Raw genomic sequence first — 14,006 nt, forward strand, 5'->3', positions numbered from 1 at the left:
GACACATTCAACCCTCTGTTTTAGCTCAAGGCATAGGTCCAAAAACTTCCTCTGGTTTTCATAAATGCCTACAGAAATGTTTTCCCCAAACAAACACAAAGTTTACATTATGTGGGTTCCTGGGTAAAATCTGTGTCACCAGGTGATGTACAAGAAAGTCATAATGACCGGGACATAACAGCAAATGGAGCAGAGATGGGAATTGATAAGCTTGGAAACACTCCACCCTCCCAGTACACTGGGAACTGCTCCACAGGGAAAGTTTGGGCTTTCCTTTTCATCCTTTTCAAGCTTCCCCAGCTTGCCCCACCCCCAGGCTTGCCCATCTTGTCCTGAACATGGCGCTCCATGCCTGCAGACCTGGAAGCATGATGCTGTCAATACTCAGTTAAGGTACACGCAAAGACAAAATGGGAAAAATAACTGAAAATATAGCTATTTACTACGTTAGGAGGATTTTCCAATCCTTAAAATTTGTTAACAATGGGCCTGGGGCCTCTACAGCCCGTTTACACTTAAAGAACATTAATACTAGTAACAAGTGTCAAAATGCAACTATAAGGAATATAAAATAAAACACGTATCAACAACTCTATAATAGCTGGTTCTCTAAGGATCAGAGCTAAAAATAAAATTCATGTATGTCATCTTACTAGTGACTCATCAACAAACACTGATTGTTCTGCTAAGCAGTAAGTTCAGAGACAGAGTTCAGAAGTCTGGGGAAAGCATGAAGCTTGAGTTAAGGTTACCAAGCACAGTTTTGTTTTTCCTCCTAAGTAACTGTGAGGTGTTTCAAGACTGGTTCCATTTGAAAACTGTGTGTAAGAACCGCTTGATTTAAAATTTCAGACTCCAGAAGAACTGTTTCCCTTTGCGTTTTCTGGGAAATGACCTTATCGGGCACTCTTTTAAAATTAGAGAGTATGCTTTCAAGGTCAGAGGTCTGAGAAGAGCTATAACTAGGCTGTGGGTAGGCTAGCCATCCATCTTAACTATTATTTAACTAGCTGTTACCATCTAACTAGCCATGGACTATTTTCACTTACCTATTTTTCACTCATGAACTCGGAGAAGGAAGGAGAAGAAGCCACAGAGGCCAAGATAACTAACACAAGCGTTGGTGCTCCATTTGACATGGTGAAAGGGATGCATACCCACACGAAAGTGAATACCCGAGAGAAAAAGGAAACCTAGAGTCTTCCCATGGATACTTCTCTAATAGCAAGATGAGGCTTATTTGGGACATATTTGAGTTATCCTGCTGTGTACAACCAGTCATTGATTCAACCATCTAATCCTGCTTGATATGGCTGACCTCACAAAAAGGAAGGGAATCCATAACACATCATCCCAAAGCATCCCTGCATCAAAGAGATCTTTTCATCATAGTCCATCTCCCAGAGACAGTGGAGAGAAGCTCAGATGGGTGTTCTGGGTCTCAGCTTCTAACTTACAAAATGATGGATCTGGAGAGATCTGGGCTGTCCAATACAAGAGCCATTAACCCTGCTGAACTCAGCCTTGGAGTATTACCTGTGTAACCAATAAACTGTACTTTTAGCACACTATAATTAATTTAGATTGAAATTTAAAAGTGGGCACTAGATTCAGTTGGGAAACAGTGGCACATGGATCTGCTTTTTATGATCATAAAGTTAATTAAATCCAGCAATAAGTGTTTCTAACTAAATTGAGTTTGAGTTGGGACATGTTGCAGATGTAAGATAGAAACCACTATTTGAAGACTTAGTTTATGTACAAAGAAAGAGGGTGATGTCTCATTGATAATTTCACACTGATTGCATTTTGAGATTTGAATATCTTGAAATTACGGGGTTAACCAAAATGTATTATTAAAATCATCATTGGCACCATATGGTTTCGTTGGACAATGTCAAACCAAACTGTTGGACTTCCCAAACAGCAACAATTTGTTTGTTTGTAGTTCGTAGTTTGTTTGCATTGAATGTATCCTGGAGAGGATGAGAAACCAAGGCAGAAAATCTTTCCCTACCAAGAAAATATTTGTCAGGGCATACAAAAGTGCTACCACCACCGGGCGGTGGTGGCACACGCTTTTAATCCCAGCACTCAGGAGGCAGAGGCAGGCAGATCTCTGTGAGTTCGAGGCCAGGCTGGACCGACAGTCTCCAAAACAATACAGAGAAGCCCTGTCTTGTAAAACCAAAAACCAAAAAAAAAAAAAGGTGCTACCACCTTCCTTAGCTCCCTCCCTTCAGACCCACACTGGAGTTTCTCCAAAGACACTTCTGCACAGTGAAGATTGAGGCTGCTTAGCTCTATCCTGGGCCAACCCAGGCTGCTCCCAGTTCTCCCATCCTATTCCTGAGCAGTAATGCCTACCTCTGCCCAAGGACAGAAACAGGGGCCTGGTTGAAAGAGAAACATCAAGCTCCTTTGAAAGGACAAATCTTTCTACTATGGTATTCCTATCAAAACCTCACAAAACCAGTGTGACTTCACATGACTGGTCCTCATCACCCCAGAAAAGACAAGGATTCCAGTTCCTGTTTCTTCAGCCTCCAGTATCTTGTGCTTCTTGCTTGCTTGCGTGTCTAGTGAGCATGCTTTTGGAACCAGGCGTTGTGTGATGAGTGAAGTGGGAAAAGAACGTGGACCCTGCTCATAGGGAAACCACAGCCTAGGAGAGACACGTAAGGAGTCAATACAGCATAAGAAGGAGGAACCAGACTTTGACTATGGTAAGAGGATGGGATTGCCAAGGAACTGACTCTGGGGCACACCCCTGAACGAAGGCACAGGGAAGGGAAGACATTCCAAATGGGAATAGAGCATGGCACATGCATAGAAGCATGGGCCTTCAGGAGAGCTTGCAAAAGTCTGTTGGTCACTGTTTGTCTTGGATGTAAGACATCCGAGATAGGTGGGAAGTGAAGGCAAGATAAAGCCCGAGTTCCCACTTATCAGATGCCACGGAAGTACAGAGAACCTTCGACACTACCCACAGGATGCATAAGCATCTTCCTTTGCGCAGTGTGGCTGACACAATCCCAGCACATTAAGATGCTCTCGCTGTTCCAGGGGTCTTGCAGAATCTGGTGATTCCAGAGCAATCCGGAAGTACCAGCCTCACTCAGCTGCATGGTGCCTGTTACTCACCAGCCACTTACTCATTGTAATAAACACATGCGGGATTGGTTTCTGACCTCAGTACCTCATGGACAGTTAGGGAAATAACATGCAAAGCAGAGGCAATTTGGCAGAGAAATATACATGTTCTTTTCCTTACTTGGAAATAGAAAGCACATGTTTAAAATGTTTGAGGGTAGAGATAGCCTGCTCCTGATCAGAGTTCTCTGCTCTCAGCCTTCTCTCACTGTGACTAATGACCTCAGCAGACGAGGAAGCCCTAAGCTACTTGAAAGAACTGTATTGATGGAGATTTGACTCCTAAATCTACCATGTTTTAAAACAGCTCGGAGTCTTTCTCACAACAGACCATTATGTGACAGGCTAATACAGCAAAGAATGCTCATTACGGTATATGGCAGAGGAAAGGGGCTCAGGCTCTGGCAAGTCCAAACTGCTCCTCCTATGTTTCATTAAGTACACTGTGTCTGTTAGTTTGAACTTCACTAATTTTCTGTCTTCGAACAATGGGTTAAAAAGAATCAACCAGTCTTTATATGTAGTGATTAATAAAGAGCTTGACAGATGAAAATGTAATCCAGGTAAGAGCCTCACTGCAAAATTCAGTAGTCACTGGGCTCCTGTCCCTGCAAGGCTGCCCTTGCCGTCACAGCATTGTACTGTTTCAAATACGAAATCAGGCACCAATCCAAGGCTCCCATTTGGAAGGACCTGGCTGCAGACTGTCCACTGCTGACACTTGTGCTACCCTTCCCTGTCACTCCCCCAGCAGGTGAGAGGCTGGCCCTGGGCATCCTTGACAGCCAGGCTGCCAAAGGTCAAGGGTCCAGCATCTGCGGTGACATGGCAATGCTAAAGGCTTGTTTTTAATATCATGAGCTCCCGTAGGCTCCGGTAGCTGGCTTTGGGTTCAAGTCTGTATTGTGGAATTTGAACCATTACCACAAGAAAGCTCCATGGGTCTTGTTAAGAAAACAGCAAGAACTTCTGCCAATTGCTAAGAAATAAATTCCTCCCTTCCTGCTGCTTGGACCACAGTATAATGAGGGCTCCCAACCTCTCTCTGCAGTAATAAAATGAACTCTGTGGGCTTTTCCTTTTGATGTATCCCAGTTTAAAAGTTTAGAGTTGATGCATTTTCATCCTTAATTTATCTCCCCTTGTAAATATTTCTGTACCATTTCCAATACCGTAAGTATACACATTCTTAAAAATAATTCACTCCTTCTCTTATTTCAGTTGTATCACTTTATGCTATGGGTCAAATTTGAGGCTAAATAAATATACCTCTCGCTATAGTTCTGCAAATGCCTCTGGCAGCAAATTAACTCAAACAAATGCTTTGACTGGGTAGTGAGGTTGCTTTTTAATGATCTTCCTTCTCTTGTCTGGAGGCCCAAGGACAGGACTCATGAAGGGTTTTCTTTTTTTTTTAATTTAAGTTAGAAACAAGCTTGTTTCACATGTCAATCCCAGCTCCCCTAACAGGGTATTTTCTGCCAAGTTAACACATAGGTCTTAATGTGGCCGTTGGTTCGTTTAAAGTTTCACCACCAGAGGGTGCTACTCTTCTGTGTCTAAACTTTGATAGTTTATCACAGGGCTTGATAGGTACTGCTGTTAAACTTGTCCTCACAGCAGTATCACTGAGGAAAGCCCTCCCTACCGTCTGTAGGCAGCCTGAACTTCAAGAAACAGGAGTTTTCTTCACTTTTGACATTATAAGCTGATAATCCAAATTGAAAATCTCTATAGCTTGCACAAACCAAACTTCAGTGGTTTATGTATGTTACAGACGAAGTATTAAGAGGCTGATGCATTTCACTATTTAGAGTTTTGCTCAATATTTAGTGCATAGGGAAAATGAGCCCCAAATTATCACATCATCTTCCCCCACACTGATGACACAGGAAGTAAAACTGCTATGTCAGCAATGCTACGTTGTTTTTTTTTTCCCAATGTCCATCTTTGACCTTTTGTTTTTTATTTTAAAATTTTACTCATTTTACATATCAGACACAGGTTCCCCTCCCGCCTCCTGCTGTCCCCATCCACTCCTCGGAGAGGGTAAAGCTTCCCATTGGGAGTCAACAAAACCTGGCACATTAAGGTGAGGCAGGACCAAGCCCCCGCCCACTGCATCCTTGTTAGTGTCTCAGTTACTATGATAACAACACATGACAAGAAGCCTTGTCCTGTCACTATGATTAAAAACACCTTCGGAGAATACAGCCTATCATGGCAGAAGGGTTGTGGGAGCAGGGTCTTGAAGCAGATAGCACAAAGCAGTGTGAATGCTTTGTGCTTGGGTCCCTTTCTCCTTTTAATTCAGTCCTCCTAAGTTGTCACTGCGTACACAGGATCTTTCTATCTCAACTAAGCAAACCTGGAAAATCCCTCAGACATGCCCACAGGCTCATTTCCATCAAGATTACAATCCCAGGGAGTTAAAAGTCACCGTTAACCATCACATTGACTTGAACGATTGGCTGAGATTTGCATACAGATTTTCCTCTTCATATTTTCTGATATGCATAAAAGAGGTTATACATTTCCGTTTCCACTCATCTATATTGAATGTGGATGGAGAATATTGTTGACCTGTGTGTTGTTATGTGAACTGCCCAGAAAAGGTTTTCTGTAAAGGATTAGATCCAAGATTTTAGTGTTTGTGAGCCAGCTAAGGTCTTCTTCATGTCTGTTCAACCAGATCATTATAGGAAGAAAATTAACTCCATGTGCAAATGATTGGAAGCATCTACGTCCCAGTAATATTCTGTTTTTAGAAACAGGTGGTGGGATGCAGTTTGCTGTTCCTACAAATGGTGAATTTTTGAAAAGAGTTTTATTTTTTACTTATATGTATGTGTATATCTCTTTGTGTGAACCGTGTGTGTGTGTGTGTGTGTGTGTGTGTGTGTGTGTGTGTGTACATACTTGCAGAGAACAAAAAAGGGCATTGGATCCCCTGGATCTGAACTTACAGGTGTTTGTGAGCCGCCAGGCCTAGGTGTTGGTCCTGTGCAAGAGTATTATGCACTCTTAACTTCTGAGCCATCCTCAAATGATGGATCTTAATGTACATAGTCTTATTAACATCTGTGTGAAAGCATCTATTCACCACCTTGATGGTTTCCACCCTCCGCACACAAGCACAGAAACTTGACACAAATGTTATGCACTTAAAAGTTCATGATCTCTTGGAGCAATAGCAAAGGATTCCCTCTGCAGAGCCTCCAAAATCAGAGAAAACAGCCTCTGTGGCTTTCTGGATGTCACTCTGTTTATATCCCATGAAGACCCCTGGAATATGACATCAACACAAAGGATGCTAATCCCTGACAGTTTCTGCAGACAAAGCATGTAAAGAAAACAAAAGACGTCTTTTACCTTCTGACTGATGAGTTGCAAGAGGAGTCTGTGTCTCCTTGGAGTAGGATACTACTTCTCTTGGCAGAAAATCCACCTGGGTGACCTTTGACACGCCCAACTTGTGCAGTCTTCTTCTGTAAGTAGCAAAGGGAAAACACTTAGGAAGACCATGTGTTTATTTAAAAAAACTCAACAGTTCTGAAAACACGAAAATTAGCAAAACCAGATGCCCTCAGCACAGTGTCAGGCTCATGGCCCTGAGTGGAAACATGGCCTTCACTGGATGGATGATGTCACATAAGTCTCCCATGATGGCACTCCACTCTCCCCTATGGAAACTGAAGTCCTGCTCCAGCTCAGGTGAGACTTCTACTCTGAGCATCTCTGACTATGCCTGGTTAGCATGCTTATCAGGAGCTTTCATTTGCAATGTAGATTCTAGTGTCATTGGGTGGGAGAATTTCCAAGTTTGAGTAAAAGAGAAGTGGATTCTATTGAAGAGTAGCACATTGTTTATGAAAGCAGCAACAGCAAGAATCCTATTCCATCACAGAGTATAACAGGTTTTATTTATCTAAAAGGAGAATGATCGGGCTGGAGAGATGGCTCAGCCGTTAAAGACTAGGCTCACAACCAAAAATATAAAAATATAAAAGGAGAATGATCAGTGTGTGAATGACTGTGCATGCGAGGCACACTAAGATAGCACGAATGAATGAAAAGAACAATGGGCCCAGACTAATAGAGTCTCAGTTTAGTAACCCCAAACTAACTGTGACCATGCAAGTAATCATTTTTGAATATTTACATAACATTTCAAATGTTTCCAGATGTCTCTACACCCACTATGTCATCTGTCTTCATGACATCTCTGTGAAGTGTGGGATGTCATGTTCTCTACAGTATATGAGAAAAAAAATCAGTTCCAGTGCTCAAATGCCTGCAATTTGCAAAATGTGGAGTCAGAGTTACAGTATGCTATTATTGACCCGAGTCCTTATCCAGTGCAATGCTTCTGCTAAGCCAAATTCCTAACTAAGGTTCTTAATGGTGAGTGTGAGTTGCTCCAAAAATCTGGTCTTCCAAAGTTATCCAGAAAACAGACACCCATGGAGAGAGTCATCATTGCCCATGGGAAAGCAGAGTAGCCCTAAACTCACTATCTGTGTGTGTATGTTGCACAACCACTCAGCCCTCCATGATTCAACTTCTTCATCCAGGGACAGAGAAAATGGTGCCTTCCATTGTGATTCTTCTTGGTATTGCATAGGTGCCATGCATATGCTATACATAAGCCACATATATTTTATGTATATGCATGCATACAACTTTTGGACATATACATCTTAGAATGGTTGCTTGAACTTTATTTTTAAGATACAGAGTTAGCAGTGGGATGGGACATATTCGAGCATACTTCTTTGAAATTTCCAGATGGACACACACGTGAGAGAGGAAAAAGACGAGAAAGGCATAGTCACCCTTTAGTCAAGTTCCACACTTCTGTCTAGTTACAAACAGGAAGAACACCCCCCTTGTTTTACAGTACCCCATCGTTGCATACAGGAAAATGTCATAGCTTCAATTCCATTTTGTTAAATTACCGCTAGCATTGAAAAAATGAGAGAGTGTACACAGAGGCCATGAACTTCAATGGACACTTCCCGGGTGCTCCAAAGGAATTTCTAAAATAGTTAAGGCAGACTCTAAGCATACACATGGCAGATATAAGCAACTAGACAGACAAGCACTGCTCTGAAGAACAAGCCTGGCTGGGTGTATCTGCAGTCCAACACAGTAAACCCAACCACAGCCCTTGCTACACACAGGCCTGATCCGCCTGGGCCCCGAACTCTGAACAAGATCTAAACAAGAAGAATGCACCTAAGGCCCTGGCTGCCCCACCAACCTTATACTCTCCCTCCTACATATTTCCTTACAGTGAATTTAAGGAACACATACAGATGATTTATTAGCAGTAAAAATTACCAAAGCAGGTAAAAGACACAGAGTTTGAAAGGAAAAAACCCTAAAGATATTATTTGAAAACTGTCTTGGGTCTGAGATGAGTATTTTCCTTCCTCAAATATTTCTCCTCAATACAAATGAAGAGGAAAATGTGAACGGACACACCAGGTCTGCTTGCAGGAAGACCCACTGCTCTGTCTGTTCTCCCAGCTAACTTCCCGAGGCCCACGAGGGCAGCTGTGATCACAAGGTTCAGGAATGACACAGGGATCACCAAGGTTCTATCCTTCCACCAGTGTGTATGAGGCCCAGAGATCTCCAGGCACCGCGAAGAGACCACTACACCTGCAGGCAGTGTTCGGGCATCTGGCTAACAGGATGTGTACTTCAGGCCTATCTTATTGGACACTGACAAACAGGGCGTAATAAGCATGTGAAAGCTCGTATGTAATTTGATAATCTGTTATGATCTGCTCAAAGTGCTCAAGCAATATAGCTTGAGAAACTCCATGGGAAATGGGTTTGCATCCCACTTTGTCATTTACCGACTTTAATAAGCAGGAGGTGGGTGCTCTAGGTGAGCAGTCAGCCTTTTCATACCCCACAATGCAAACTCTGGACCCATCCTCAGGTTGCGAGGTTACATGAGGTCAGTGCCTGTAAAGTCTGCAGCTGGGGCCTGGCATATCATGCCGCTCTTGGCTCGGGCAGTGTGGTTTTTAGTGTATCTTTTTGACTGATTATGACAATGTTTAATTTATAAGACCTCAGAAGAAGCAGATTGCTGAATATTCTAAAATTTAAGATTTTTTAAGTCCATAGAGCTGATTATCTCTGGCAATAAAAATTGAAGAACTGTACTCCCATTTTTTATTTATATTTATTCATTCATTTATTCATTTACTTTGGTAGGAGTACCATGGCATGGGGTTTGGCCGCTCCATTTGGTTTTGCATTAATTAAAAATATCGCTATGAAACTTCCAAGTGTTCAGAACTTAGCTTGAATAAATGAGTTTATCTAACTATAACAAAATATTTTCTTGTTTTAATAATTATTGAAACATTTCAACCAGTCTCTCGTGATGTTATGTTTGGGAGATCAGGGCCTTAGCTTAACCCAAGCCACCATAAACAAATAAAAGCTGAGCTGTCATCATGTTGATCTCCCAGGGCACTGATCAGTTGACAGCTTGGAAAACGGTGGTTCTTGATCCAGAGAGTGGACCCATCCCAAAGGAGTGAAAACTGAAAAGCAACTCTTATAACACTTCTCAAGATATTTTAGGTAGATCATGGAGCTCCCCACAGTCTCTGAACTGATTAAGCTATGTTTACATTAAGTAACTTCTTCTTTGTGGCTATCTTGATGCTGTTCTGGCAATCATGTATTTATGCTAAACATTTTAAACATATCTTATTTTATCCTGAACAAAATTTCATATTATTTTTTACAGTTTAAAACTTTTTATTAATTAAAATTTTATGTATGAGAGTATGTATGCTATATTATTATTCTTGTTTTACGGATAGAAAATTGGGGCTTGGTGATGCCAATACATTTGCTTCATTGAGGCTTGTGAGTGGCAGGCCTCGGCTGTCTTGGACACGTTGACCTTGTCTAGTGCTGGTGACCACACCCATTGCAGCACACTTTTACAACCGAACACAGTCTAAGCCCAAGCATATGCTTCCTTTTATAAGTATGAGATAGGACTCCCCAGAAGGGGCAGGGCCTGGCCTGGATTTCCAGGGTTCTAGAGGAAGACCCCTTTTCTGCAGTAAAAACCCATCATTAGTGGGTCCAGAAAGACTGTCCAGAAGGTGGCGCCCTCTCACAGCAAAACCCTTCCTTTTAGCTGTCTGCAATGGCGACTCATCACTGCTGGTCTTACCCTTCACCAGCCCTTGTTTCGTTTGGTCGGTCCAGAACGCATACGTTCGTGCAGTCTTTTAATATTCAGTTTGCACAAAGTAGTTCTACAACTGTATTAGATGACAAAATTATTTTATTAGTGTGCCTATCAGACAAAGCATAAATATAAAATATAAACGTTAAGTATCTGGTTTCCTATTTTTGTTAAAAGGTAATGAAGATTGTTTTTCAAGTCAAAGGGAAGCGATTTAACAAGCAAATTGAAAAATCATTGTCACGTGAATGCTGTTATAATGGTATTGTAGTTGCTATTCCTTTTGATTAAGCCATTGATTCCATACCGGCTGTCAGCCTTCTTCTAGAACCTCTTTGCTGCCTCTCCATTATAGCAAGGAGTATGCCATCTATAGTCCAAGGATACAGTCATTTCTCCTACAGCCCCTAACGCATGCCCTTGTATTCACAAGCATCTACTCTGACGATGGAAAACTTACTCATTTGTATCTTCTCCATCCATCTTTGCTCTGTGGGGCTTACTTCAGAGTCAGACATAGAATAGCCACGAATTAAATGCTTGAGGACAGAAGGGTGAGAGATGAGAAGAACAGGGAAACACAGAACAAACGTGGTGAAAATAAAGCAGAAATTTAAATGGGCTATGTTCTGGATATTCTATTCATTTTTAAAAATAGGAAGTTTTAATTAAAAATTTGAATTGCTAAACTAAAATTACATAGGGCTTTATATAGCCATAATAAAGAAAATAATTCAACGTCCCCTAAAAGCCACAGTAAAGCCTCATCTATACGGGTTAATGTGGCTGTGTTTAATAAACACAGAGGGAAATGCTTTTCCAGATCAGCAGCATAGGAAGCATTTTGAGAGAAGAGTTCCAAGTCACATTTCCCACCTAAAATCCACAGCACTAAACCCGTGCGGCGGGGAGCTGTCATCGGTGATTTGGAAGCCTATTCAAGGTCTCAGCTCCCCAGCCCTTGGATTCCAATGGCCACTAAAGCTCGTGTTTCACTGGCCTAGCAATATCAGAGTGGAGACAGACAGACATCAACGTCTGAGAAGAATCCTTTGGACTTCCCCAGTCAGAGCACACAGATCAGTAACCCTGGAAAATGAGGAAAGCTCCCAGTAAAGCCTCTGAAGATCTAGGAGGCAGGGCAGGTGCAAAGGAGAATGAGAGTGTGAGAGGATGGGCAGTGGTTAGCTCTATCTCAGTGCACAGACTGTAAGCAAAAAGGTGCAATGTAGTCTAACTAAAAGCTGAAAGTGTCAGTAAGTCATCCTGGACACTGGGTAACAGGGCCATGGCCCTCTAACAAACTGACTTCATTCTAAAATGATACAGGGATCGCATCTCCACAATCTCCACAAGGATGGGACTGGGGCTGGGGTCCTCTTCATCCCTTTCAGTTATCCTGAAAGGTCCTTCTCTCCTGGCCTTCCTAAGCTGAAGGATGTGGACTCGGCAAAGCACACTGCATCCAGTTTGGATCTTTTCCTCTGAAAGAAAAGTTGAAAATGAAGGAAGATGCTGCTTTGCGCTTTAGAAAGCTGTTTGGTACCACTCAGAGTAAAAACATAACCAAGTGTCTGTGAGCATGACACAGTCTACTCGGGTACCAATCTATCATTAGCTAGATCTCAAGAAGAATATTACTCCCTCATGAACCAGTGTCCCCACTTAGATGTGTTTTCAAGGTTTATTGGTATAGTATGAATTAGTATATCATTTTTTCATGATCAATATACTATTATGTGGACACACATCGTTTTTAGTCCATGCACCAGTGGGTAGTATTTAAATTGTTCCTTGCCTTGATGTTTACAATAATGGTGATTAATTCCTAACTGCATTCTAAATATTTATCCTTATTCTCACAGATACATGTAGTTACCATCACCCGTCAAACTTTTTTTCTTGCAATAGTTCATTACAAAAAAACACAACTAGTCAAAAAACAGAGAACAAGTAATTGTGGACTGTGGGATGTTTAGCCCGGACTGATACATCTATGATACAAAATAGCACCTAAGGTTCACTGACCATCTCAGAAGAGAGAGGGAGAAGATGGTACAAGCCAAAGAGCCAGGAAATATGCTGTGAGAATGTATCTCCTAGAAATGTTAGGAAGCCATAGTCTCAACAATATGGCTACCTACACATGACATGAACAAGGACAATACCAATAGACAAATGGCAAAGGGCAGAAATCTCACAGGACGCCACTTGTAGACAAAGAGCTACAGACGACTAAGGAATGCTCACAGTGGGAGAAACAGTATTCTCCAGGGGTGAGATCCCTAATTGGTTATCCAGTTCCAAGTGGTCATCTCTGAAATCATATATACAAGTCATACCAAAAAGAAGGAGCAGGTTGCAATTATATATTTAAGGGATGTGTGCGTGTGTGTGTGTGTGTGTGTGTGTGTGTGTGTGTGTGTGCGCGCGCGTGTGTAAAACAATAACAATTAAAGGAAAAGAGGCCATGATTTCCAGAGAAAGAAAGGAGAGGAATGTTAGAGGGATTGGAGGGAGGACAGAGGAGGGCGAAAAGGAGGTAATTTTTAGCAATACTTCTATGAACACACAAGTTCTTATGTGGGTATTTGGGCTCAGGTCCCATAGGAAGGTACTCAGGAATGCATCACGTGGAGATTCTCTTTTACTTTTGAGTAACTTCCTGTTTTTCAAAGGATCTTTATACACTGTATTCTCATGAGCAGTGTATAACAGTTCTATATACTCCTAAACTCTTTTTTAAAAAAGATTTATTTATTCAGTATAAAGTTTTCTGCCTGCATGCATGCCTGCATGCTAGAATAAGCCACCAGATCTCATTACAGATGGCTGTGAGCCACCATGTAGCTGCAGGGAGTTGAACTCAGGACCTCTGAAAGAGCTGTCTGTGCTCTTGACCTCTGAGCCATCTCTCCAGTTCCCATTCCTAAACTCTTTTTTTAAAATTTCTATTTTTATTTAAATTAGAAACAGGCTTGTTTTACATGTCAATCCCAGTTCCCTCTCCCTCCCTTCCTCCCCTGCCTCCCACTAACCCCCTATCCCATCTTCTTTCTGCTCCCCAGGGAGGGTGTGGCCTTCCACTGGGGAATATTCAAAGTCTGTGATATCGTTTGGGGCAGGGTTGAGGCCCTCTCCCATGTGTCAAGGCTGAGAGAGTATCCCTTTATGTAGAATGGACTTCCAAAGTCCATTGGTACACTAGGGATAAATACTGATCCACTACCAGAGGCCTCATAGATTTCCTCCCTGACACCCATGTTCAGGGGTCTGAATCAGTCTTATGCTGGTTTCCCAGCTATAAGTCTGGGGTCCATGAGCTCCCCCTTGTTCAGGTCAGCTGTTTCTGTGGGTTTCACCAGCCTGGTCTTGACCCTTTTGCTCATCATTCCTCCCTCTCTGCAACTGGATTCCTGGAGTTCAGTTCAATGTTTAGCTGAGGGCGTCTGCTTCTGATTCCATCAGCTACTGGATGAAGGCTCTAGGATGGCATATAAGGTAGTCATCAATCTCATTATAGGGGAAGGGCATTTAAGGTAGCCTTTCCGCTATTATTTAGATTGTTAGTTGGTGTCATCCTTGAAGATCTCTGGAAATTTTGCTAGTGCTAGATTTCTCT

General features: G+C 42.1%; 1 protein-coding gene across 6 annotated transcripts in view; it reads right to left on the minus strand.

Annotated features, from left to right (window-relative positions):
* The window catches only part of Dync1i1 (dynein cytoplasmic 1 intermediate chain 1), a 293,263-nt gene that overhangs the window by 212,148 nt on the left and 67,109 nt on the right, over positions 1–14,006 (minus strand). For all 6 annotated transcript variants that reach the window (XM_040728478.1, XM_040728477.1, XM_005082921.4 and 3 more), the window contains one exon: positions 6,526–6,641. In XM_040728478.1, the coding sequence (XP_040584412.1) occupies positions 6,526–6,641 (116 nt within the window). The remainder of the gene's footprint in view (positions 1–6,525; positions 6,642–14,006) is intronic.

The sequence above is a fragment of the Mesocricetus auratus genome, unplaced genomic scaffold, assembly GCF_017639785.1.
Source record: "Mesocricetus auratus isolate SY011 unplaced genomic scaffold, BCM_Maur_2.0 Super-Scaffold_100019, whole genome shotgun sequence".
NCBI lineage: Eukaryota > Metazoa > Chordata > Mammalia > Rodentia > Cricetidae > Mesocricetus > Mesocricetus auratus.